We start from the raw sequence: 22473 nt of genomic DNA, 5'->3' as shown, positions 1-22473 counted from the left end.
GGGGCAGTAATCCAAAAAAATTTTGAATACATTCTCGGTCTCCCAGACGATATCTTCAAGTCACGAATGCTTGTCTCAGCCTCAACAAATACCACAGAGTGGCCCCGGGGCCACATCCTCTCCAAGGCCTGAAGTGGCTTCTAGGCATCTTTCAGCTGCCCCTGTGGCCCTCACCCCACAGCCACAGGGTCCATTTCAATGACCACAGGCAGGTTGAGTAAGATGAACCTATTTGCCCAAAGTCCGATGCAGGTGGCGGTGGCAGCAGGAGGCACGCAGAGGGTCTCCCTCTGATTGCCAGGGTGGCTGGGGTCAGCACCGAGCTCCAGGGCCCTACTGACGCCGCCCTGTCTGTCCACCCCCTTCCCGGCCCTCCCAGCACCCTGCTCCTGGGCTTTAGTCCCCTGTCCACTCCCAGAGGGCCTTGACCACTTCTCCATGGGGGCTGGCAACCCGGACGGACCTCCATCCATCCATCTCGCAGACATTTCTCATGTTTCCCGGGTGCCAGGCCCTGGGTTCTGGAGACTTATCTTCATTCTCAGCACCTCTGTTTACCAGTTGAGGGATTTTAGGGAAGTTACTTAGCCTCTTGGAGCAATGAGTCATCTGGCCCCGCGGAGTAGGAGGGGTCCCTTCATGGGATGCGATGATTACAATGATACTCTTGTACACAGTCCAGGCTTTGCCCCACCTCGTACCCACAAAAGGAGAAGTACCCAGGCACCCCGGCTGCATAGAATGCCTTTGAAACCAGGAAATTTGCTTTAGGCTGTGCCTTTGTTTTAGCAATAGCCCCTATGAGCCTGAGTGGAACCTCACAGCCCAGCCTCTCCTGCCTCTATCCCCAGCCCTGAGACACCCCCCCAAACTAATGCCCCTCTTCTCCCACAGGGGGCCGGCTTCTTGGGGTTCCTGTGGGACACCTGGGCCGGCGTGGAGCTGAGAGATGCCGCCTCGCAGGAGAGCTCGCCTGGCAATGGGCACGGGAAGGCCTCGGGCCCCAGGCCGTACCTCGCACGGTTCAAGGTACCTGCTCCGTGTCACCATGAAGGTCCAGTTCTTCTAAAAAGGAAAAACAAAAGTCCCCTTTGCAGCTGGGGCCAGAGAAGCCCTGCCTGCTGGCCTTGACCGTATTCTGTCCTGGGTTTCCCTTGGCTGGTGAACTTGTCCAGTGCAGGAGTGAGAGCGGTTTGGGGGACCTCAGACTCTGATAACTCTGCCACCTGGGCAGGAAGGACAGCAGGTGCTGGTTCTGAAACCTGACACACGTCCCAATCACCTGGGCAGATTTTCTGAAATCAGGGATCCCTGCATCCCACACATGACCTACAGAATTTTTGGGATAAGGCCCAGTACTCTCAGTCTTGAGGGATCATTTGGATTTAGAGGGGGTTTGGAAGGAGCCACTGTGTTGTGGGGCCAGGACATCTCCTAATGAGCCCTCACCCGCGTGCCAGTCTGTCCCATCAGAGCCTGTCTGTCTGTCCCACCTGGTCGGGAGCAGCAGGCTGACCGAGCAGCACCGTCTCTCCTCTCCCCAGATGCCCTGACAGGTGCTAGCAAACAGGAGACCCTCAGACGTGGGTCAGCAGGACAGACCGCCGAGAGGGCCGTCAATGGACCTGTCCCCATGGTGCTTACCCGTGAAGTCATAGGGCCCAGCAAGCCGCCTGCTGGGCATCGGGGACATCCCCTTTCTGTGTGCTCCAGGGAAGCTCTGGAGCCCAAGAGCCGCCCCACACCCCAGCACCATTTCTGCCCGGGCCCTGGGCTCCATGCTCAGGGGACTGGGCTGCCCGTATGCTGGGGGTGGCTGTGTTGGCCCTGGTTGGGGCCTGTGCCCTTCCCACCCTGGTAGCTATAAAGTGGCTGGCATTCCATGAGCACACACACTCCTGGAGGCATCTGGAGCATCTGGGGTCTGTGCTTATGGTGCTGATGTGGAAACCAGCCAGGTACCCCTTTAAACCCTCCTAATAGCACCCAGGGGCCCGTTTTTTGTAAAGCGGCTGTGCCAGCTTTGGCCCAGCAGGGCAACAGCCAGAACCACCCGGGGTCTGTAAAAGGTGGGCTCTCGCGTCAGGGGTGAGTGGCCCACATCCTCTAAATTAAGCAATCCCCTAGAGAGGCACTCAGCCTCTTGTACTTCCTGTCACATTCTAGGTGAGCAGGTGGCACAGGACAGAGATGTGGCTCCTTCCTGGGCTCCCCATGCAGGGTTCCCCTGCCCAAGGCCTGAAGACCTTCCCTTTGTGGTCAGAGCCACAGCTGCAGAGAGCCCTCGGGGCTGGGTGGCGGTGGCGGTGTCGGCAAGCAGGGTCACATCTGTAAGACAGAACTGGTAGCTGCCACTTCCTGGGGGTCCCCCTGCCCACCCCCCCTTCCTGGCAGTGTTGTGTTTGTCGCCATGACAAACGGAAGTCCGCCTTGTGCAACCCCAGGCAGCTGAGCAATGCTGCAGACGGAGCTCAGGAGACCTGCACCCCACGTTCCCCGGCAGGGGCAGTGCCTCTGTGGCCAGCGTTCAGCCAGCTCTGGTTCTACACCCGTCAGGTGCAAGCGAACCTCCGGGTGCAGTGGTCTCCAGTGGGCGGGATTTGTGGGGAGAGGGAAAGGAGGCAGGTCCCAGCAGGGGGTCCTGGCAGGGGATCCAGGTTGCCCCTTCCTCCTTCATTAACTAGCCACTGCTAGAGCTGCCTCCCCTTCCCTTATAGTTGCCTACGAGGAGAACCAAAAACCCCAACACATTCAGATGTGCCCCAGGAGTGTGGTGTGCTGTGGGTCTCAGTGCTGTAGGTGCCTCGAACAGGTCTATGGTGGGCTGCCCGGCCTCGCCTCGCTTGCCTCCTGGGCATTGGCAGCCTTGTGTTCACCATTGTCAACATTGTGTCAACATCGTGCATGAAGCTGTTCGCCATACTGGAAATACTAAGTATCTAAGACTGCCCCTGTTACTTTGTTTCCTCTTGTCCAGGTGGGAAGTAATGACTTGACCCTGGTGAACCTTCACCTGGCAACCCTGCCCCTGTCTGGGGGTGAGAATCCAATCAAGAATCACAGTGACAGCCACCGTGTGGCCAGCTTCGCTCAGACCCTGCAGGAAATGCTCAAAGGTGGGAAATAGTCTTTCTCCGAGGCCAGGCCATGGCTCCCACTTCTGCCGGGCAGCCAGGGGGGGTGGCCTCCCCCTTGGTTCTCTGATCCCGTAGGCCGGTTGTTGGGTTGGCTGCTGTGCCTGGCAATGGATATGGGAGATGGTGATGCCCCGGCATCTGCTGGAGCCTGGCTGTCCCGTGTGTGGTGACGTCTTCATCTCTGTGTGTCTAGCATGCCCGGGCCACAGCATCGGCTTTGTGGCTTCCAGCCTGTCTTTGATGGAAAGAGTGAGGGGGCAAAGCTGGCATCCTCCCCTGGGACAGCTCATTCTGAGCTCAGCCACCTCGGCTGTGCCATGGCGGTGGTGCCACCTCCATCTCTGTCTGTCTCATCCTGTGAAAGAGAGACAGCTGGTGACAAAGCACGGGGGACGTGGGAGAGCCCCGATTGCAGGGCGGGCTGTCTGCCTCCCTGGTGGCACGCAGCTGGCCCCAAGGGCCCAGATTCTCAGAAAAGCTGTATCAGCCTCTCTGTTCCTTCAGTAGCTGCTGGACCTCCGGCGGGTCCCTGCTGCACATCAAGTGCCACTCGAGGGGGGACCCGATGGTGCTGACCTCACAGAGGTGCCTGGGGGTCGGGGGTTGGGAACTGTCCGTGCAAGAACCGAGCCGTCAGTGCAGGGCGGGTGTGCGTGGACTTGGAAAATATCAGTAGGGTTCAGAGAATGTTAAAAAGAGTGGAACTTCAGCAGGAAGGTGGGCTCTCTGGCGCCCAGGCTCGGACCCCAACACAGAAGGTTTCTGCGCGTGGTTTGCCAGGAAGAAGAGTCGCCACGGCCGCAGTCTGGGGTGTTTTCAGCCGGGCTCGGTTTTTCGGAACGCTCACTGCTCTGGGGGAGGGTTGACAGCCTGGAATTCTTTCTAAGCCCTTTCCTTGTTAAATTGGCCCCTCACAATGTAGTCGATTTATGAAGATTCGACTATAAAAATGATTTGTCAAACTATAATCTTACATTTAAGAAAGAATTTTTTATCCTGACCCAAAGATATTTTCTTTCGTGGCTTTTAAAGAGAGAAAAAGGAGGACAGTGAGAGAGAGAAACATTGATGTGAGAGAGAAGCAGCCATCGGTCGGTCGTCTCTCGTACACACCCTGACTGGGGGACCGAACCATAACCCAGGCATGTGTCCTAACCGGGAATCGAACCTACAGCCTTTTGACTTATGGGATGACGCCCAACCAACTGAGTCTCACGGGCCACGGCAAGAAAGATATTTTTTATTGCAGTAAAACATCCATAACATCAAATGTACTGTCTTCGCCATCTGTAAGTGTGCACATCAGTGGCACTAAGCACACTCATGCTGGGGTGCAGTGTCCCCACCACCATCCCCAGAGCCGTCTCACCATCCTGACTGAAACTCTGTCCCCAGGACATACTGACTCCCACCCCCCTCCCCAGCCCTTGGTGACCACCATCCTACTTTCTGTCTCTGTGAATTCGACTGCTCCAGGGACTACAGAGGAGTAGAATCTTAAAGTATTTGTCCTGTTGCGCCTGGCTTCTTTCATTCAGCTGAATGTCTTCAAGTTCCCTCCCAGCTGTAGCTCGTGTCAGAGTGTCTTTTTGACGGCCAGGCACTGTGCCCCTGTGTACAGGGTGAAGCAAAAGCGGGTGTGCAGTGGTAGAGTGCAAAACACAGTTTACTCTTGTCTTACTATTCATTAACGGTATTACTCTCCACACAAACCACTGTGGGCCTGCTTTCGCCCCACCCTGGCCATACACCACATTTGGTTTGCCTGTCTGTCAGCCAGTGGACACGTGGGCAGTGTCCACCTCTGACTGCCACAAACACTAGATGCAGCTTACATTTTGGGCCAGGATGTGCTGTGAGCTGCGTTCTACTTAAGTTTTGAGTCTTTGGGCTAAAAATGCAGTAGCTATGTGGGAAGTTGTTTACCTCCGGCTGGTCTTTCCTGTGTGACAAAGGGTGACTTGATAGCTGTTGAAATCTGTGGCCATTTGTATTGCTCGATCTCCAGCTTTCCCTCGTTTTCATTTTGTTTTGTGCTTTAAACATGGAAACAGAACAGAGAAATGCCAGGTTGTGACTGCTCAGGTGACCTGAGGCGTGCCCTGTGTCTTTCTGCCCTCTAGGGAGCGGTCAGGGGTGCACCAGGAAATTTGTGCAGGTTAGTGTCCAGGTCACCAAAGGGCTACTGACCACCGACGTGCCTCGGCCTCCAGGTGTGGGCAGAGGCGCACGCCCCCTGCGTGCTGCCTGCGTGCTCACTGTGGGTGTGGCGCACCCGAGGCCGCAGGAAGTGCCCGGCCTGCCTTGGGCGCAGTGGGCTCCCCCTATCCGCCTGGGTGGTGTGGCCAAAACGCAGACCAAGCTCCACTTCCCAGGCTCCCAGCAGAGCAAACAGAGCCGGGTCCATGTGCAAACTCTGGGCCTTTCTGCTCTTTTCTGGAATGGGCGTCCAAGTTTACATCCGCGGAGGGCTCGCCAGTCGTCTGATGGCATCGTCTCCTCTCAGACCCCACGGGGCTCAGCACCAGGGAAACCTGGCACCGAGTGATGCTGGACATCCACGTAGGCCTGTCCTCGGTGGGGACCAGATGCTGCGGTTGTCATTGACATTTTGTGAATCTGTGAGCTCATTGGGAGATCGGCCCGGGAGTTCTTCCTGCACTTCTGGGAACCAAGGAAACGACTCGGGAGCCCACCCCAGGGGGTTGCTGTCTGGGAGAATCCAGGCCTCTGCAGGCTTGGGTTCACAGCGATGAGAGCTGTCTCCGCGGCTTCAGCGCTGCCAGTGTAACCCAAGGGAGACGCAGGAATCCTGGCTGTGCTTGTTCAAAAAAAGAGTTATCTACCTGCGTGAAGCGGAAAGTGAAAGCTGCTATTTTCATCCCTGACGTTGCACGGAGCTGTGTTTTCCCATCTGAGGCCACTGGCTTCCCTCCCGTGTCTAGAATTATCTTCTTGGCCTCAAGTTCACCAGGCCTGCATCCCAGCAAAAATCTCCCCCATTCTAGGGAACCTGCTGCCTCAGTCTCTTCTAACCTGCAGTTTTCCTTGACAGGCAACACACGCAGCACCTGCCTCTCCTTCCCTTTCAAAACCAAACTGCGCCTGGGTTCCAGGGTGTCTCACGCCTCATTCATGTCCTCGGCCCACACGTGTCTGTGGAGGGTCTGCTGGGTATGGGGCAGTGAACAGCTGCCCACGTCCACATGGCTGTCTCTTTCTGGCTCTGTGGTGAGAGCCAGTCAGCCTCTCAGAGCCCTAGCTTCTTACCTGCAGAGAGGGCCTGGCATGCTGGCCAGGTGTGACTCGCTGTTAATATTTATTTTCTGCTCAGCTTTCCCGTTGGAAGTTGGCAGTGATTTTTCCAGACGGCTCAGGCTCCCTCTGCCATGGGTGCCAGTTGTTCCAACTGACTTAGTGCGAGGCGTGCCTCTCTGTTGGCCCCCACAATGGAGTCTCCAAGGGCTCCCCCTTTCATCCCTTTCCTCACCTTAAGCCCCCCTAGAGGAGGGTCACCTGCAGTGCGCTGGTGCTTTCTGCTGGTGGCTTCTGGAATTGCAGTATAGATTTCTTCCCTCGGCCATTGTTACTGAACCACGTCTGTGGCAAGGAGAAAGACTTGGGGAGGGTCTCAGATACATTTGGCTCTCTCGCCTGTGAACCCTTGCAAGGTGTGACAGAAGCACCGCTCCCTGTGATCACATGACTCCCTGCAGGGAGCCTTGGGACACGCAGTGGTGGCCTGGTTGTGGATGGGGGTCCCTCCAAGCCCAGCTGGGGCCACTGTCCTTTCAGAATGTCTGATCACTGTGGAAAAGTCTTCCTGACTATCCACTGGCTCTAGGGTAAACTCTAGGGTGTTGCTTTCAACACCCCGCCCCCATGTGGCGGGGGTGGTGGTGTTGAAAGCAAATACTTTGGAGAGGAAAGCTTTGCACTTTGGCTCTGTGTGAGTCTACTGGGCAGCTTACACAACAGAAGGTCATTTCCTCATGGTTCTGAGGCCAGAAGTTCAAGACCAAGGGGTCAGCAGGGTTGGTTTCTCCCGAGGCCTCTGTCCTTGGCATTCAGATGGCCACCTTCTCCCTGTGTCTTCACGTGGTCTTTCCTCTGGGCTCAATAAATGTCTCTGAGCTTTTGTAAAATCTCTGTGCAAGACCCTTAGGCCTTTTTCTTCTTCGAGATTCAGAACACAGGAGCTGAGAGAAGGTGGCCTGTGCACTACCCCCCTCCCCCCATTTCCAAATGTGTCACCAACCTGCTCTTAAAGGTTTGGGGTTTTTGCACAAGGAGTTTGGAAAAGCTGGGAGATGGAAAAACATGCCGCAGTCCTCACCATCCCCCCACCCCACCCCCAGGGTTTCAAATCCCAGACTTGAGGTCCCACATAAAAGGAGGCGTGATGAGCGTTGAGCGCACCTCGCTCCACAACGTCCACTCCTGATTTTCTGTCTCCCACTTGCAGGAGAAAAAGACGTGGTTGTTCTGGGGGATTTCGGCCAGGGCCCGGACAGCAGTGACCACGACCCCCTGAGGAGGGAGAAGTTCCAGCCCCTGGTCCCTGCGCACACCTTCACCAATATCAGCACCAAGAACCCCCAGGGCTCTCGGTCTCTGGACAACATCTGGATCAGCAGAAGCTTCAAGAAGGTTTTCACGGGTAAAGCCAAAGTCACTATCCCCCCCCCCCCCCCCCCCCCCCCCCCCCCNCTCCCCCCCCCCCCCCCCCCGTCCCCGCCCCCCGCCCCGTCAGAAACAAAGGAAATCAGTTCAGGGGCTATCGTTTAGTCTGCCCTCTCAGTCCGCCAGGGGGCGCACCAGCCCCTCCCTGATGGCTGGGTCTCTTCCCTGTCCCTCCAGGTCACTGCGCTGTTGTGCGAGAAGGCCTCACGAACCCTTGGATTCCAGACAACTGGTCCTGGGGCGGAGTGGCGTCCGAGCACTGCCCCGTGCTGGCAGAGTTCTACGTGGAAAAGGACGGGAACAAGAGGGAGGGCCCTAGGAATGGCAGCGGGGTCACCTTGGAGCGAAGTGAGGCCAACATTAAGCACGAGCGATGATGGGGCCAGACTGGTTTCTCTACCGTTAACCGCAGGGCACAGGCGGAATTCAGCCCTTCCTGGTGAAGAGGCAGGGTCTGAACTGCTTTATTCTTCATCCTGGACCCTGACCTGTGCGCCTTCTCCATGGACATTTCTGGACCTCTCATCGGGGAGGGAAGTGCAGTGGCCAAATCAGAAGCCCAGTGGAGAACCGGACTGTCTTCTGCTTTCAGGCTCTCCAGTCTCTGCAGACACGGCCGGCCGGCCACACCTGGGTTGCAGCGCGGGGAACAGTCGTGGAGGCTGGAAGGGAGTGTGTGGGCTGTGAGGCCTGTCTGGGCAGTGCTGGGAGCTCTCCTCCCTGACCACCAGTCTGTGATGTGCTGGCTGCAAATTACATAAAGCTTTTAACTGTGGTTGAGCATTCTTCTCAAATAATTTGAATGGTGATTTTTAGTTTTGTTTTGAAAAATAAACAGGATGAAGCTGCCTGGCTGCAGGGAGAGCCCGGGACTGGGTCCCCAGCTGGGGGTGTTTTGTGCCCAGTTTTGCTGCCTCTGTGGGGTGCTGGCTTGAGGGCCCCAAACACAGAACAGCCCCTCCCTACTTGTCTCACCCCTGCCTTACAGAGGCACATCTTACACCCCCATCGACCCCGCTGAGACTATAAAATCTTTACATCATCTCCTCCCTCTGGCCTGTGCTGCCTCATCCAACGTCTCTGCTAGGCCATTGTTTATGTTAGAGTGCCTTCGTGCCTCGGACACTCAGGGCAGGGTCCCTTGTGTAGCACAAGAATTCTGTGAGAACAGAAGCTCCCCCCTCCCTCCCCACCAACTCCAATTTTCAGGCCAATTCTCTGAGGAGTACCTGTGGATTCTGGGTCCTCGGGATGCTGAGCCTGGAATGTCCAGGGAGGGCCCTTCTCTGGGGCAGCGGGGACGAGCACATGTTACTGCCACTAGGCCCTCCTCCCTGACCTGGGTGGGGTTCTCCCTTAGGTGTCCCTGAGGCCAGGACTGTAATGCCCTTTCACAGCCAAAGAAACTGAGGCTTAGAGAGTGGAACCCCTGAAGGTCACACAATTGATAAGCAAATAGGACCCACACTCAGCCTGCTGCCCACGCACACGTCACCTATGAAAGCACCAACTCTGAGGGTGAGTGAGAGTCAGGAGCCCGGGTTGCCCAGGAGATTCCAGCCCCCAGGAAGCTGAGGGTGTCTTCCTCCCTCCACACTGCATACAACGTGGACCCCAGAAACTGCTGTCACCGCACAGTGTGGCCTGACCAACTCTTTGGGCCACTGCTGTGTCTCTGAGTGCAGAAGACCCCGGGGCACCATGGTTTGCTCAGGGACACCATGCCCCTGTGGTTGGAGGCACCCAGGGCCAGGAGCAGTGTGTCCAGTTGGTGGGACAGGCTGGGGGCTGCTGGGGACAGGTCTCTGCTGTGTGACTAGAGGAGACAGCAGATGACTTCAAGTTCCCAGAAGGGAATAAGAGCCAAGCCCAGACATGGCATCTGAAGTGGCTACATATCTTGGTGAGCACGGCTCCCCTTTGAAAGTCCTGGATCCCCGCCAGGCTGAGGGCATCACCGGGCTGTGGCCACAGCCGAGCCAGCGGGTTTGCTACGTGGTGGGGCTGGTCTTTGAGTCTCGTGGCCTTCCCACCCGCCTGCCCCCAGCCTTGGCCTGCCATCCGCCAGCCCAGGAGGCGGGTTTTCCTAAAACTCACAGAACTAGAAGCTCTTGTGTTCTAGAGGCTTTAAGATTAGTGAATAAATGGTTTATCTCTTCCCTCTTCCCCGCACAGCAAATACAAGGGGACTGGGTGGAGCCTGGGAGGCAAAGGATACCTCGATTTGCAGAAGGAGGTGTCCTTGAAGCTGGCAATGGGAGCAGAGGGTTCACGGCCCCCTTCTTTCTCCTCTTGTGTATGTTTAAAATGTTCCATAGTCACAATGAAATAAGTGTGTAAATATGAAAGGCCCACGCCAAAAGTATACAGTAGAACGTTTACACTCGCCAGCAGAATAAACACTGATCTCCCTGTAGACCAAGGGTGCTGACGTTCTCACAACAGGCATGGCCCCACGCGCAGGGGTTAACCCCTGTGATTCTTGCTCTCTATGCCATTCCTCCAAGTGCCGCTCTGCCAGGAGGGAGTCACCGACAGGAAACAGGTCATTGTAAATGGGGACCCTGAAATACACGGGGGAAATGAAGAATACCAGAGAGAGGAGAAGAAGGGGGTATTTTTACGCATTCGTCACACATTGCGCACCCACCACGCTAGGCCCTGGGGGCAGGTGGGGCTGTCACTCTGCCGTGGTCCTGGGTTGTGCTGGTCCAGCCGGTGCAAGAGCCTGGATGTGTGGACCCCCTGTGTTCTCCACTGCCCTGCTGGTGGGCCTGGAATAAGTGGGCAGCCGGGTCTCCTCTGAAGAGGTGGCTGGCAGGGATCTGAGTCTGGGGAGGGCAGCCTTTACCAAAAACTTGAAGAGAGCAAAGAAACAGCCCGGGGACGTGTAAAAGCCTCATGTGGCCTACAAGGAGGAGCTTCCTCCTCTTCACCTATGGGGCCGATGGGAGTCTCCCTGCCTGGCCCCACCTGGCAGAGGCCAGAGCCCTGTCTCTTGGGGAGACCTCTGGGCAGGTCTGGACAACTGGAATGAAACCCAGAACAAAGACAGAATGACAGCGTGAGCTCTCTGGTGGAGGCTATCATCTGTGCCCCACCTCTTGTCTGACCCTTGGAACCTCTCCCAATTGCCAGGCCCCTGGGATGCCTGCTTCTCTCAGGTAGGGCCCCGCTCTGCCCAGGTGTGCATGCTTAGCCTAACAGGTGATAAGGAGCCCAGAGTGAGCAAGGGCTGAAGTCAGGCGAGGGGGAGTGTGGGGGGCAGGGTGGAGGGAGCAAGGGGCTGGGAGGAGCGGGCACTGCCTGCCTGTGAGTGTCAGGCGCCTGGCCCAGCTCACCTCAGGACACTCTTCGGGATTCGAGGCTGACGCCGTTGCCCCCACGTGACACTGAAGCGACCTACCTGGGCTCCGCAGCAGTGAGTGACAAACCCAGGCGTTCCTGCTCGGCTCTGCCGGACTCTGAGGCCTTGTTTTCAATGTTCTTAAGCGGACGGGCTTGCCAGGGAGAGTGGGCCCAGGAACACGTGTGTGGCAGAGGCAGAACGTGCTGTGTGACTCAGGGGGAGGAGAGAGGGGGCAGTTACCTGGGGGCCAACCTGAGGGTCTTCATGGGGGAGGTGTCTTGAGCTGGGACTTGCTGGGTAGGGCCAGGGGGTGCAGTGGCTGAGGGGCAGATGGCATTGTCCGCAGGGCTGGGCAGGCGGAGGTGTGAAGGAAGGAAAGAGGGAGGGAAGTGTCTGGGCAGTAGCTTACAGAGTGTGGTGTGTCGGGGGTGGGACGAAGAAGACTAATGTGAGCCAAGAGCCAGATCTTAAGAGGCTGCAGGCTAAGGAAAAGGGAGGCTGTCTGTGGCCTTTGGGGAGCCCTGGCTGTGTGAGGAAGAGGCTGCTGGAGCTGCTCACAGGCGAGAAAAGTGCAAAATGTGCGGTTTGTAACGCCATTCCTTGCTGCCTGCTCTGTCTGTGGGCCGAGCCAGCATGTGGCCGCACCTGGAGGGAACGAGCGCAGAGGTGGGCTCTAGGGGGCGGTGTGGAGTGGCAGAAGGACATGGGTTCCAGTGCTCATGGCCCTGACCAGCTGGGGTCGCCCTGAGGTGAGCGGCTGCTCTGTCACCCCTCCATGCGCACTGGAGCCACCTCTGTCCGGGGCGGTTATCGTGGCACTGACCCGTTTGTAGAGGGGGCCAGCTGGTCCCCCTTGGGGATGTCCTGAAGCACAGCCGAGGGCAGGTTCTAAGGTGCCTGGCTGTCCGGCTGAGCCAGCCGGCTGTGGGCACATTGGGCTTCTCACACTGTGTCACCTGCACACCTGCGGGTAACTGAGGCTTCCGAGAGCTTCCTCCTGCGTAGGGTAAGAAAAGAAACCGGGAAAAGACCGGGCTTGGGAGACAATGCGGGTCGGCTCTGTTTGGGACAAGCGGCACTTGGGTGGCCGCAGGACAAGTGTCAGGAAGTTGGGGTCGGGCAGAGGAACTGCCCTTTCGGAGCAGCCTGGTCTCCCGGGGCCCATTCAGACTGGGTCACCCTCCATGAGGACACGTGTGTCGCTCCCAGGACCCATGGTCTCGGACCTGCCCACCGGGCCAGACCATGTGCATCAGAGGGGCTTCGGACACTGGCCACACACCCCCTGCCGAAGATAATGGTCATGACAGCGATGCTAAGGACAAGGATCCTGTCACCTGTGTTTCGGGTTGGGTTATGTGCCCCCCCAAAAGATACCGTGCCATCCTGCACCCAGGGCCTCAGAATGTGGCCTGGTTTGGAAACAGGCTCAGAGCGGATGTAACTGTGATGACAAGGTCAGACTGGCATGGAGTGGGCCCTTAGCCCAATCTGACTGCCGTCCTTAGAAGACGATGGAGATGCAGGGAGATGACCTGGGACGGCAGAGGCGGAACGGGGAGAAGCAGGCTTCAGGGGGAGCCCAGGGCTGAAATTTTGGACTTTGGTCCCTGGAGCTGTGAGACAGCAGAGTGTGTTGCTTTCAGCAACACCTGCCCCCACACCCACCCACCCATATGTGGGGTCCTCTGTTGTGTCGGCCTCAGGAAACTCGGGGGTGATCCTTGCTGTCTCCCAGGGCTCAGCTCATTGTGGCGATTGAGGAGGGAGAGAGGGAAGGGAGGAAGGAAGCTCAGGGAGGGGAAGTGTAGGGGCAGGGGGGAATGGCTGAGCCCCCAAACGTCCAGGGGCACAAGGCTATGCTCGCCTGCCCCAGGAAGGCTAAGGGGAGGCACAGGGAGGTGCAGGCCGCAGGCAGGTCTCCAGCCTCTCACCTCTGCTGGACTGGTCACCCAGGGCAGATCCTGAGGGCTGGGGAGAGGACAGAAGCTGCTGGAGTTGATGGTGAAGCTGGCTTCTCATGCTAAGGGTGTCCCCTCCCTGCTCTGTCCCCCACTGCCCCAGACTCTGCAGTGTCTGCCTTTGAGGGCCCAGCTCTTCCTCCCACATCGGTCCACCCCTGGGGAGCAGGCCCTGGAACGGTCCCGGGTAGGGCTGGAGGCCCCGTGGTCTGGGGGAGAGGGCGGGAAGCCGGGCAGCTCTCAGGGCTTAGCTGGAACGGGCGTCAGGGCCCACACTCCTGGTTAAGTCCCCCTGGAGCTTTGCTGTTGGGCGGTTTCAGGCGAGTTACTTGACCACCCTTAGGCGTCAGTTTTCTTATCTGAAAAATGGGAGTGTTTCTACCTACCTTTGTGTCTACTGTCACAAAGATGAAACAAGGTGGTGGATGTGTTTGTCACAACATCGTCACTGTCATCTCTGGTGGCCACGCTTCCCTAGGAGAGCAGCATCTATGCAGGGTGGGTGGGTAGGGGGCTGGGGACGCCCCTGACCACATCTGTGGGGTTGGTGACCCAATGGCCAGGCAGGATGGCACTGAGGCATGGCCGTGTGACACCCCGCAGGGGACGTGGAAGGCTTCCTACAGTTCAGATGGTGCCACTGAACCCTGGCTGTTACACAGAGCTGTGATGGCAAAAATGAGTGACGGCCCAGAGCCGAGCACATGGAAGCCCCTGGGTGTGAGCTGACACCATGAAGACAGACGTAAGTCTCGATGCCACAGCCCAGCAGAGAGTGGGGGACAGTGGGGATGACAGGGGCCAGAGCCACCACTGAAAAGCAAACCTCGGGCCTGAACATGGAGGTGGGCCACCCAGACTGTGTGGTGTTTGCTGGGCCCTGGTGGGGGTGGGAGGACGGCTCTGACTTCCAAGGTCAGACCACATGATGCAGGCTCCCACCCATGTTGTGGGCTCTGCGGGGTCTGACCCTGTCTGCTCAGCAAGCCTAGCTCCCAGCGATGTCAGAGATGGGGGATGGGCTCAGTGCCCTGCCGTCAGCTGTGATGAATGATTTAATTAAAGGATGCTTTTGGGGGTGGGGAGCATCAGGGATGCAGGCTCCCCGGTGAGGGTGAGTGTGTGTGGCCTTGACATTGCACAGTCCTGTGACTGCACTGGAGCCGCCACTGTGGGCGGGGCACAGGTTGGCAGCCACCGGGTGCAGGCCTGCGTGTCCTGGGATAGTTTCTTTGCTGTGAGTTCAAAAACGTCCCGAAGCGGCACTTTAGAAAATCCACATGTGGCTTTACCTCTCGGCCAGCAGGACGCCATCTTGGGGTTGTGTTTCCAGGGGTCCTGTGAGTTTGGGGGGGCTCCAAGGACAGGGCGTCCGGAAATGGCAGGATGGGGCAGCAACACTGCAGATGTGCTGGGGGCTGGCGGGCAAACTGTGACCGGCATGTCCCAGGTCCCCTGTTGAAAGTGCTGTGACCGAGCTGTCGGACAAGGAGAACCAGTGGGTCCGCGGCTGGACTGAGGAAGCTGCCCCGGAGAATGTGGAGGGGACTCTGTTTGAACGGGGGGCCTGGGAATGTGGCAGAAGCTGCTGCAAAGAAGGGTGAAGCAGGGCTGGGGGGTGTAGCCCCGAGCAGAGGCGGGCTACTTGGTTAGACTTGCCGTGTGGCTTTCGAGGGTGAGGCAAGGGGCCCCGCCAGGGACAAGGGCCACCCAGGCCTCCGAGATCAGCAGGGAGCAGAATCCTTGATGGGTCCGGTTGGCAGGCGGCAGGGAACCATCAACACTGTGCCTGTGTCATGGAGGCTGAATGCTTGTGCCTGCCGTGCCCAAGGACGACTGCCTGAGGAGCTTGTTGTCACTTCAGTCGCCAACCCCAGGACCAGGGTTCACACTGGGGTTCAGACCGGGGCTGAGTGACTCCCCACTCTCTGTGGGGCTAGGGAGCAAATGGAGCTCCAGGGGTGTTTTCGAGATTTTCTTCTGGATTTTGCTGAATATCGTTCTTCACTATTTACTTATCCAGGTCCAAACTGCCAGAGAATTTGTTTAGAAGTCCAGTCTTTTCCTAGTTCTCTGACAGGGGTCCCGTGGGCCTGCTGGTGAGCACCGTCAGATGGCGCAGCTCGGGTGTCAAAGCCAGCAAGGTGCCATGCATGCAGGGGGGGGGGGGGAGCGCAGCACGTAGAGGGTGGTTAGAACTGTGAGCCTCACACGCAGCTTCCAGATAAACCCTGGCAGCAGGGGCCCCGTCTCTCAGCCTCAACACACAGCATGTCCAGTTCTTGAAGTCTAGACTGTCTCTGACAAACCTAGACACATAACTAAGCCCTACACCCCTCAGCTGTTTACTCAAAGGCCCTCGTCACCCCAGCTGGAGGAGCTGTTTACCGGGGTGTATGGAGTGGGAGGGAGGTCCGCCTCTCTGTGACTCCCAGTATTTCATCGGGAGACGGCCCAGAAGCTTGGCGTCTGAAGGTGCGTTAGGAAAGCACTGTAACACTGGGTCGGGGGTGGCAGGTCACACTGGCCATGGAGCCTCAGCATGGCGCAGCAAGGCAGGGCTGGAGATGAGAAATCACGAGTTCCCTAGTCTTGCCTGTGACCCAGAGATGACGGGGCCTCAATCGGTGGCCCCTGTTAGTGGCTGAACGGAGAAGTCTCTTTGGCCAGAGGAGAGACATCTCAGTCTTTCCCCCATATCTGTCTCACTCATTTCTCTCCAAGGAAAACACTGGTTTTACTAAGAAGCGCCTGAGGTGATCATGTTAGGAAGTTGTGGGAGATGAAATAGCCCCTGAATTTCCAATTGCTCACATGCATATTCTCCTTTCAGACAGACACATTTAGACACCATTGAAGACCTCTCTCAAGATTGAAGTTGTCTGTAACAGCCTTTAGCATATAATAGACTCTGGATGTTTATACACAGAGTATGTAACTTGCTTACAGCTCAACTCATCTCAGGGGATTCTGTGACTAACTTCTCTCCAGCAGAGACTTAAATCAGACCAAAGGAGAAACCGATTTTGGGATAGGCACGCGGGAGACTTCAGTAACACTTTCTCTTGAGCTCTTTCAGGTGATACACAGATCTTTCATAGAAGAGTTATACTCGCTGAAAATCAGCGAGTGGGTTTGGGTTTAACTCTGAGGTCAACCAGCCAGACGAATCCTCTAGAGGGCCTCTGGTTTAAAACAAAATTCTGAAAGGGAGTTGAGCCAGAAGGAAAAAGGTGGGTAGGGATTAGGGGAAACTTGTGGTCCCTCTAGTGGACAGTTGTGGAATTGCATTCATAAATTCACTGGGTGCTTGCTGGGGCTCAAATACCTCACCTTACAGAAAACTAGACCTCCCAACACGAAAAGGAATCCGTCTTCCTAAACCCAGACAGGTCGGTTCACCTGCAAGGTTGAATCAAGCTACTTAATTTTCTTGGAGATAATATAGTCATAAACTAAGAAAGTACTATAAATATGATAAAGTTTATCTTACAAAGGCAAGTAAACCAAATACCTGGTTTATCTAAATTTGAGATTTTTATACTTAGGTCATGGCATACTCACTGCTCTTCAGAAATTTGACATATATGGTGTTGGGATTTTTTCAGATTTGTCTTACGCCCATTTGGGAAGAAAAAATCTCTAGGGCTTCATAATCTTTTGAAATTATCACCCACTGAAATTCCTTTAAAAAAAAAGAACCTTCATAATTTCATTTAAAGAGTTCCTGAGAATACTCTCCAAGATACAGTAAATGTAAAAATCAAAATAATGTGTAGTAGTCTGCCGTGGAAAGAATGAAGCAGAGTAATCACGTTTGATTGCGTATGGAGAAATATCTGTGGGAGGACACATCACACATACACACACACACACACACACAACTAGTGAGGTCGGCTTTCCTCCCCCAGGTTTACGGAGCTATAGCATGTATAACATTGTTGAAGCCGAAGGTGTGCATTGTGATGACTTGATACACTTACATATTATGAAATAATCACCACCGTACTAGTAGATCATGCCTCCGTCATGTACTATTTCCCTATTGTGTCGAGGACATTTAAGATCCACTCTCTTAGCCACTTCCAAGTATACGATACAGAATCATGAACTGTACTCACCATGCTGAACAATAGGTCTTCAAGAAGTAACTAGAAGTTTGTGCCTTTGGACCAACTTCTCCCCAGCCTCCCCCGCCCACCCACCCACAGCCCCTGGCAGCCATCCCACCACCATTTCTGTAAGTTTGACTTTCTTTAGCTTCCTCGTGTAAGTGATGTCATATAATATTTGTCTTTCTCTGCTTCTCTCACTTGGCATCAGTGCCCTCCAGGCTCATCCACGTTGTCCCAGGTGGCAGGATTTCCTTCTTTCTCGTGGCTAAGTTATATTTCTTTGTAGGTGTGTGTACCGCATCTTCTTTATCCACTCATCTGTGGATGGGGAGGCCTAGATTGTTTCCATGCTATTGTGAGCGGTGCTGCAGTGGACAGGGCGGTGCAGATATCCACTCAGGATCCTGTTTTCACTCCTAGGAATATATACCCAGAAGAGGAAATGCCGGATCATATGGTAGTTCTATTCTCAACCTTGAGGGGAAGTTCCATCTTTTTTTAAAAGATTTTATTAACTTTTAGCTAGAGGGGAAGGGAGGGAGAAAGATAGGAAGTGAAACATCAATGTGTGGTTGCCTCTTGAGCTCCCCTTGCTGGGGACCTGGCCCATAACCCAGGCATGTGCCCTAGACTAGGAATCGAACCAGCCACCCTTTGGTTTGCAGGCCAGCGTTTAATCCACTGAGTCACACCAGCCAGGGCCATAGTTTTTTTCCATAATTAATGTACCTATTTACATTCCCACCATCAGTATACAAGGATTGTCCTCCCTCCACATCCTCACCAACACCTATCTCTTGTCTTTTTGATAACAGCCATTCTGAGCAGTAGTATCTCGTGATCATTTTCACTTACCTGATTAGTGATGTTGAGCATCTTTTTATGTACACATTGGCCATTTTTATGTCTTCTTTGGGGAAAAGACCATTCAGTTCTTCTGCCCACTTGATTGTTTTTTGTGCCATTGAAGTTTACTTCCTTACATATTTTGGATGTTAACGCCTTGTCAGATACGACTTGTAAATATTTTCTCCCATTCCATAGGTTGTCCTTTTGTTGTTCCTTTTGCTGTGCAGAAGCTTTTTGGTTTGATGTCGTCCCGCTTATTTTTGCTTTGGTTGCTTGTCCTATTGGTGTTCTATCAAAAGACTGTTTTCAAGGCCAATGTCAAGAAACCTTCCCCCTATGTTTTCTACCAGTTTCATGGTTTCAAGGCTTATGTTTGTCTTTAATCTGAGTTAATTTTTGTGGTGCAAGTAAGGTGTCCAATTTTATTCTGAATGTGAAGATCCAGTCTTCCCATCACCGTGTGCTTAAGAGACTATCTGTACTCCACTGGGTGTTCTGGGCTTTCCATTCTGCTCCACTGGTCTGTGTGTCTGTTTTTATTCTGGTACCATACGGTCTGTATTATTACAACTTTGTAGAATAGTTTGAAATCAGGCATTGTGATAACTCCAGCATTTTGCGCTCAGAATTGCTTTGGCCATTTGGATTTTTTTGTGGTTTTATATGAATTGTAGGATTTTTTTCTACTTCTATAAAAATGTCACTGGAATTTTTATTAGGATTGTACTGACTTTATAATGACTTTGTATAGTACAAGCATTTTGACAATATTAATTCTCATGATCCATGAATATGGGCTGTCTTTCCATTTATTTGTTTCTTCCATTTTTTTTTCATACAAGTCTTATAGTTTCAGGTATACAGATCTTCTTGGTTAAAGCTATTCCCCAAAATTTCATTGCTTCTTTTTAAACATATTGAATTGACTGGGATGACATTGGTTAATGGAATTATGTAGGTTTCCGGTGTACAGCGCTGTGATACACCATCTGTATGTGGTACTATGCGCTCACCACCCAAGTCCAGTCTCCATCCGTCACCACTTATCCCCCTTCACCCTCTGCTACCCGCCCCCCCCTCGCTCTGGTCATCACCGTGCTGTTGTGTCTGCGAGGTTTTCTTCCTTAATCCCTTCACCTATTTTACCCAGCTCCCCATACCCTCTTCTAGAACCTGTTTTTTGTGATACTGTGGATGTGATTTTTTCAGATATTTCATTATTAGTGTATAGAGATGAACTGATTTTTCTGTGTTGATTTTGTATCCTACAGCTTAACTGAACTTGTTGCTTACTTCTAACAGTTTTTGGGTGGAGTATTTAGATTTTTCTCCTTATAAGAATACATCACCTGCAAATAAAGGCAATTTTACTTCATCATTTCCAATTTAGATGCTTCTTTTTTTTCGCCTGATGGCTCTGGCTAGGACTCCCAGAGCTGTGCTGAGTGGGCATGACGACAGTGGACGCCCTTATCTGGTTCCTGATCTGAGAGGGTAAACGTTCAGCCTGTGATTGTGACTGTGACGTTGGCTGTGGACTCGTCATATATGGTCTTCACTATGTTGAGGTTCATTCCTTCTAGACCCAGTCTTCTGAGAATTTTAATCATGAAGGGAAAAATGAGCAATCGTCGTTGCTGGTGGGGGGAGGCACAACCAGGGGCATCTGATGCAGCCATGTCGCTGGTGTTACTTCTGAGGGCGTCGTCTTCCGTGAGGATAACTGGGTGGCTGGGAAGAAATGGATGTCCGGTAGTCTCTCGTCAGTTTTCAGATTTCTGCTCGTTCTCTGCCCTGTCCTCTTTTCCCAAGACGCGATTCCTTTCAGTTCTGAAGGCTAGCGATTCAAGATCAAAGTGTCGGCAGGTTTAATTTCTGTTCTGGGCCACACGGAAGGGTCCCTTCCAGGCCTCTCTCCTTGGTTTGCAGATGGCGGCCCTCCTGCTTCCTCTGCACATGGTCTTTCCACTATGTGCCCAACACCCCCCATATTCTTATAACGCTCTTCCCCGGCCAGCTGGCAAACACTGGTATTTCAAATCCCGGCATTAGTTTCAAATCATGAATTCCTTTAGCTACTGAAATCAGTCAACAAAAAACGGATGAAATCGTAGCCAGCTGATGAGGCTTTCCCATGCGCAGTAAGGGTTTGAGTTCAAAGACCAAGACGCTTGGGACCTCCGCCATGCATTGGCTCCTGGGAGCACCCACGCGCTGGAGATCTCGGGGACCTCCGCCACGTGTTGGCCGACCCCAGCAGCCGCATCCACCGTCTAGCCCTTCCCCTGGGATGCAGCTGCTTGGGGCTGTAAGCCCTGGGAAGAGTGGTCATAAAATGTTGTGAGTGTGCACCACGTGGCAGGCCATCTTTCTCTCTGGGCTTCAAACACACGAGCAGGCCCATTTCCTCTAGTTTAGGTTCTTTTCGTGGCCCTTGTTTGGTGCAGGGCTGGCCCTGCTGAAACCTGGCCTGGGCCACTCTCCCTCACCGGCCGTGAGCAGTTTCTGCTGTCCCTGCCAGGGGACTGGCGCTCAGCACAGACCCCGCTCAGCACAGACCCCGCTCAGCAGGTTCTGTTAAAAGGTTCACCCAGTGAACAGGGGAGCAAATTAAGACCAAACAATCCCTCTGCGTTTCCCTCCTCCTGACATCCCACGAGCGCACAGGCGAACTAGCCTGGGGGAAGGTGGGGTGTGGCAAAGGTAATCTTTCTCTGTGAATAAGGTAATCTTTCTCTGGTCCTTTCAGTAATAACCACACAGAAACCCAGAAATACCACAATGAAAACGTAATTCGGCTTCCAAAGAACAGAAGTCCACATGCACATAAATAGCCACACACTTCAGTTAAGAACCTTGGTGCTATTTATTTCTATTACTTCTAGACACAAAATGCGCAGAGATTTACAAAACCAACCATACAAATTTCAAACACTTTTACAAAGATAAAAATATAAAGAAAGAAAGACTATGGAATTTTGTTTGCAAACAATTTTACTTTGAATCCTGTCTGTGTGAAAACCATACAATTCATCAGAATTCGTATTTGATACAACTATATGTTAGAATTTCAGTAGACAAAATTGATGAAATCCCATCATCAATCATCTAGAGCAAATAACTATTATAATGAAAATTAATGTGATCTTCAATTATTCCCCTAAATACTGCTGTTATAATTTTCTATGTATTAAAACTGTAATTTAGGGAATGAATCTGATATTACAATGCTGTTTCAGGAAAGAGAATAAACCCTAATAAAATCTTTAATCCCAACTTTTAAAGCTTAGCTTTTCTGCTAATTGCAAACTATTTTTTGGTTCATTGCTAACTCTTAAAATGTCTTAAGACAATCAATGTGATTTAAAGTCATCTTTTGTCTGAACAGTGCTGTTTTTTAATTGTATACTGAGGCAGTAAGGCAAGAAAGTTTTTCCTTTTCCAAATCAGATAAAGTGAGAATATCTATCCATTTAAAAATTCAGAACTAGAGTCACGGCAAATAACTCTACCTACGGGAAATTAAGGCTGCTGTGATTTTCCTTTACATTTGGGCCGTAATGTACGAGCAGCAGTGTCATTGCCTACACACGTTGGATTTACAAGCCTTTGAGCTTAACTCACAGGACATAAACATTGTCAATGTTGTCTATACTTCAATTTCAGTTAATAAGACGCTGGTTTTTCACCATCGCTTTTGACGAGTTTGAAGATGAAGTGAGAAAACACCATGGGAAGCTGGAACTGGATGATTCTGATACAAGAAAATAACGCCTGAGGGGTCAGGAGCTGTTGTGTGAGCATCAGCACACTGTGCCTGCAGCCGCCCAGAGGCACACGGGCCACACCCAGGCACACGGGCCACACCCAGGCACACAGCACCAGTTAGGGCGCCCTCCCCACTGCCTGGAGCCTGGCCCACAGGGCCCCAGACTGGACGCCGGCTCTGAAAGAACTGCCAGGCCCGGTCAGAGTGCATCCTGCCGGCTGGCTGCAGCCTTCTTCTGGAAAGCAAGCCCTTCCAGACGCGTGACTGAGAAATACCACATAACCTAGCCCACAAACGATTGCCTGCAGTCCTTTCCTAGCAAGAATGTGGACCCGGTTTTGCAGTTACATCTATCATTAGCACCATATTTAAGCCTGAAGTGAGGCAAAAATAAACTTTCAGGTAGCTCTGGGTAGAAAGTACAGTGGCGATTTTGTGGGGGTGGGTTTTGTTTTGGTGGGGGGGGGCTTTATTCTTCAATTTTAATTGTTCATTTTAAATGTGGTATCTACAGCAGTATTCTTTCTGATCATTAAAATAAGTTGTTTGGAGAACCATTTGAACCCAAGTATATATATGCAAGTATATGTCAAAATTGATAAATTATAAA

General features: G+C 53.4%; 1 protein-coding gene across 3 annotated transcripts in view; it reads left to right on the top strand.

Moving 5' to 3' along the window:
* Positions 1-8595, top strand: part of EEPD1 (endonuclease/exonuclease/phosphatase family domain containing 1) — an 81687-nt gene extending 73092 nt beyond the window's left edge. For all 3 annotated transcript variants that reach the window (XM_037041144.1, XM_037041145.1, XM_037041143.1), the window contains 4 exons: positions 895-1029; positions 2978-3116; positions 7603-7797; positions 7998-8595. In XM_037041144.1, the coding sequence (XP_036897039.1) occupies positions 895-1029; positions 2978-3116; positions 7603-7797; positions 7998-8197 (669 nt within the window). In that variant the 3' untranslated portion in view covers positions 8198-8595. The remainder of the gene's footprint in view (positions 1-894; positions 1030-2977; positions 3117-7602; positions 7798-7997) is intronic.
* The last annotated feature ends 13878 nt before the right edge of the window (positions 8596-22473 follow it).

Source organism: Sturnira hondurensis, unplaced genomic scaffold (genome assembly GCF_014824575.4).
Source record: "Sturnira hondurensis isolate 20B ecotype Veracruz unplaced genomic scaffold, ASM1482457v3 Scaffold0002840, whole genome shotgun sequence".
Taxonomy (NCBI): domain Eukaryota; kingdom Metazoa; phylum Chordata; class Mammalia; order Chiroptera; family Phyllostomidae; genus Sturnira; species Sturnira hondurensis.
The sequence above is the reverse complement of the archived record's forward strand: the minus strand, read 5'-3'. Positions and strand labels throughout refer to the sequence as shown.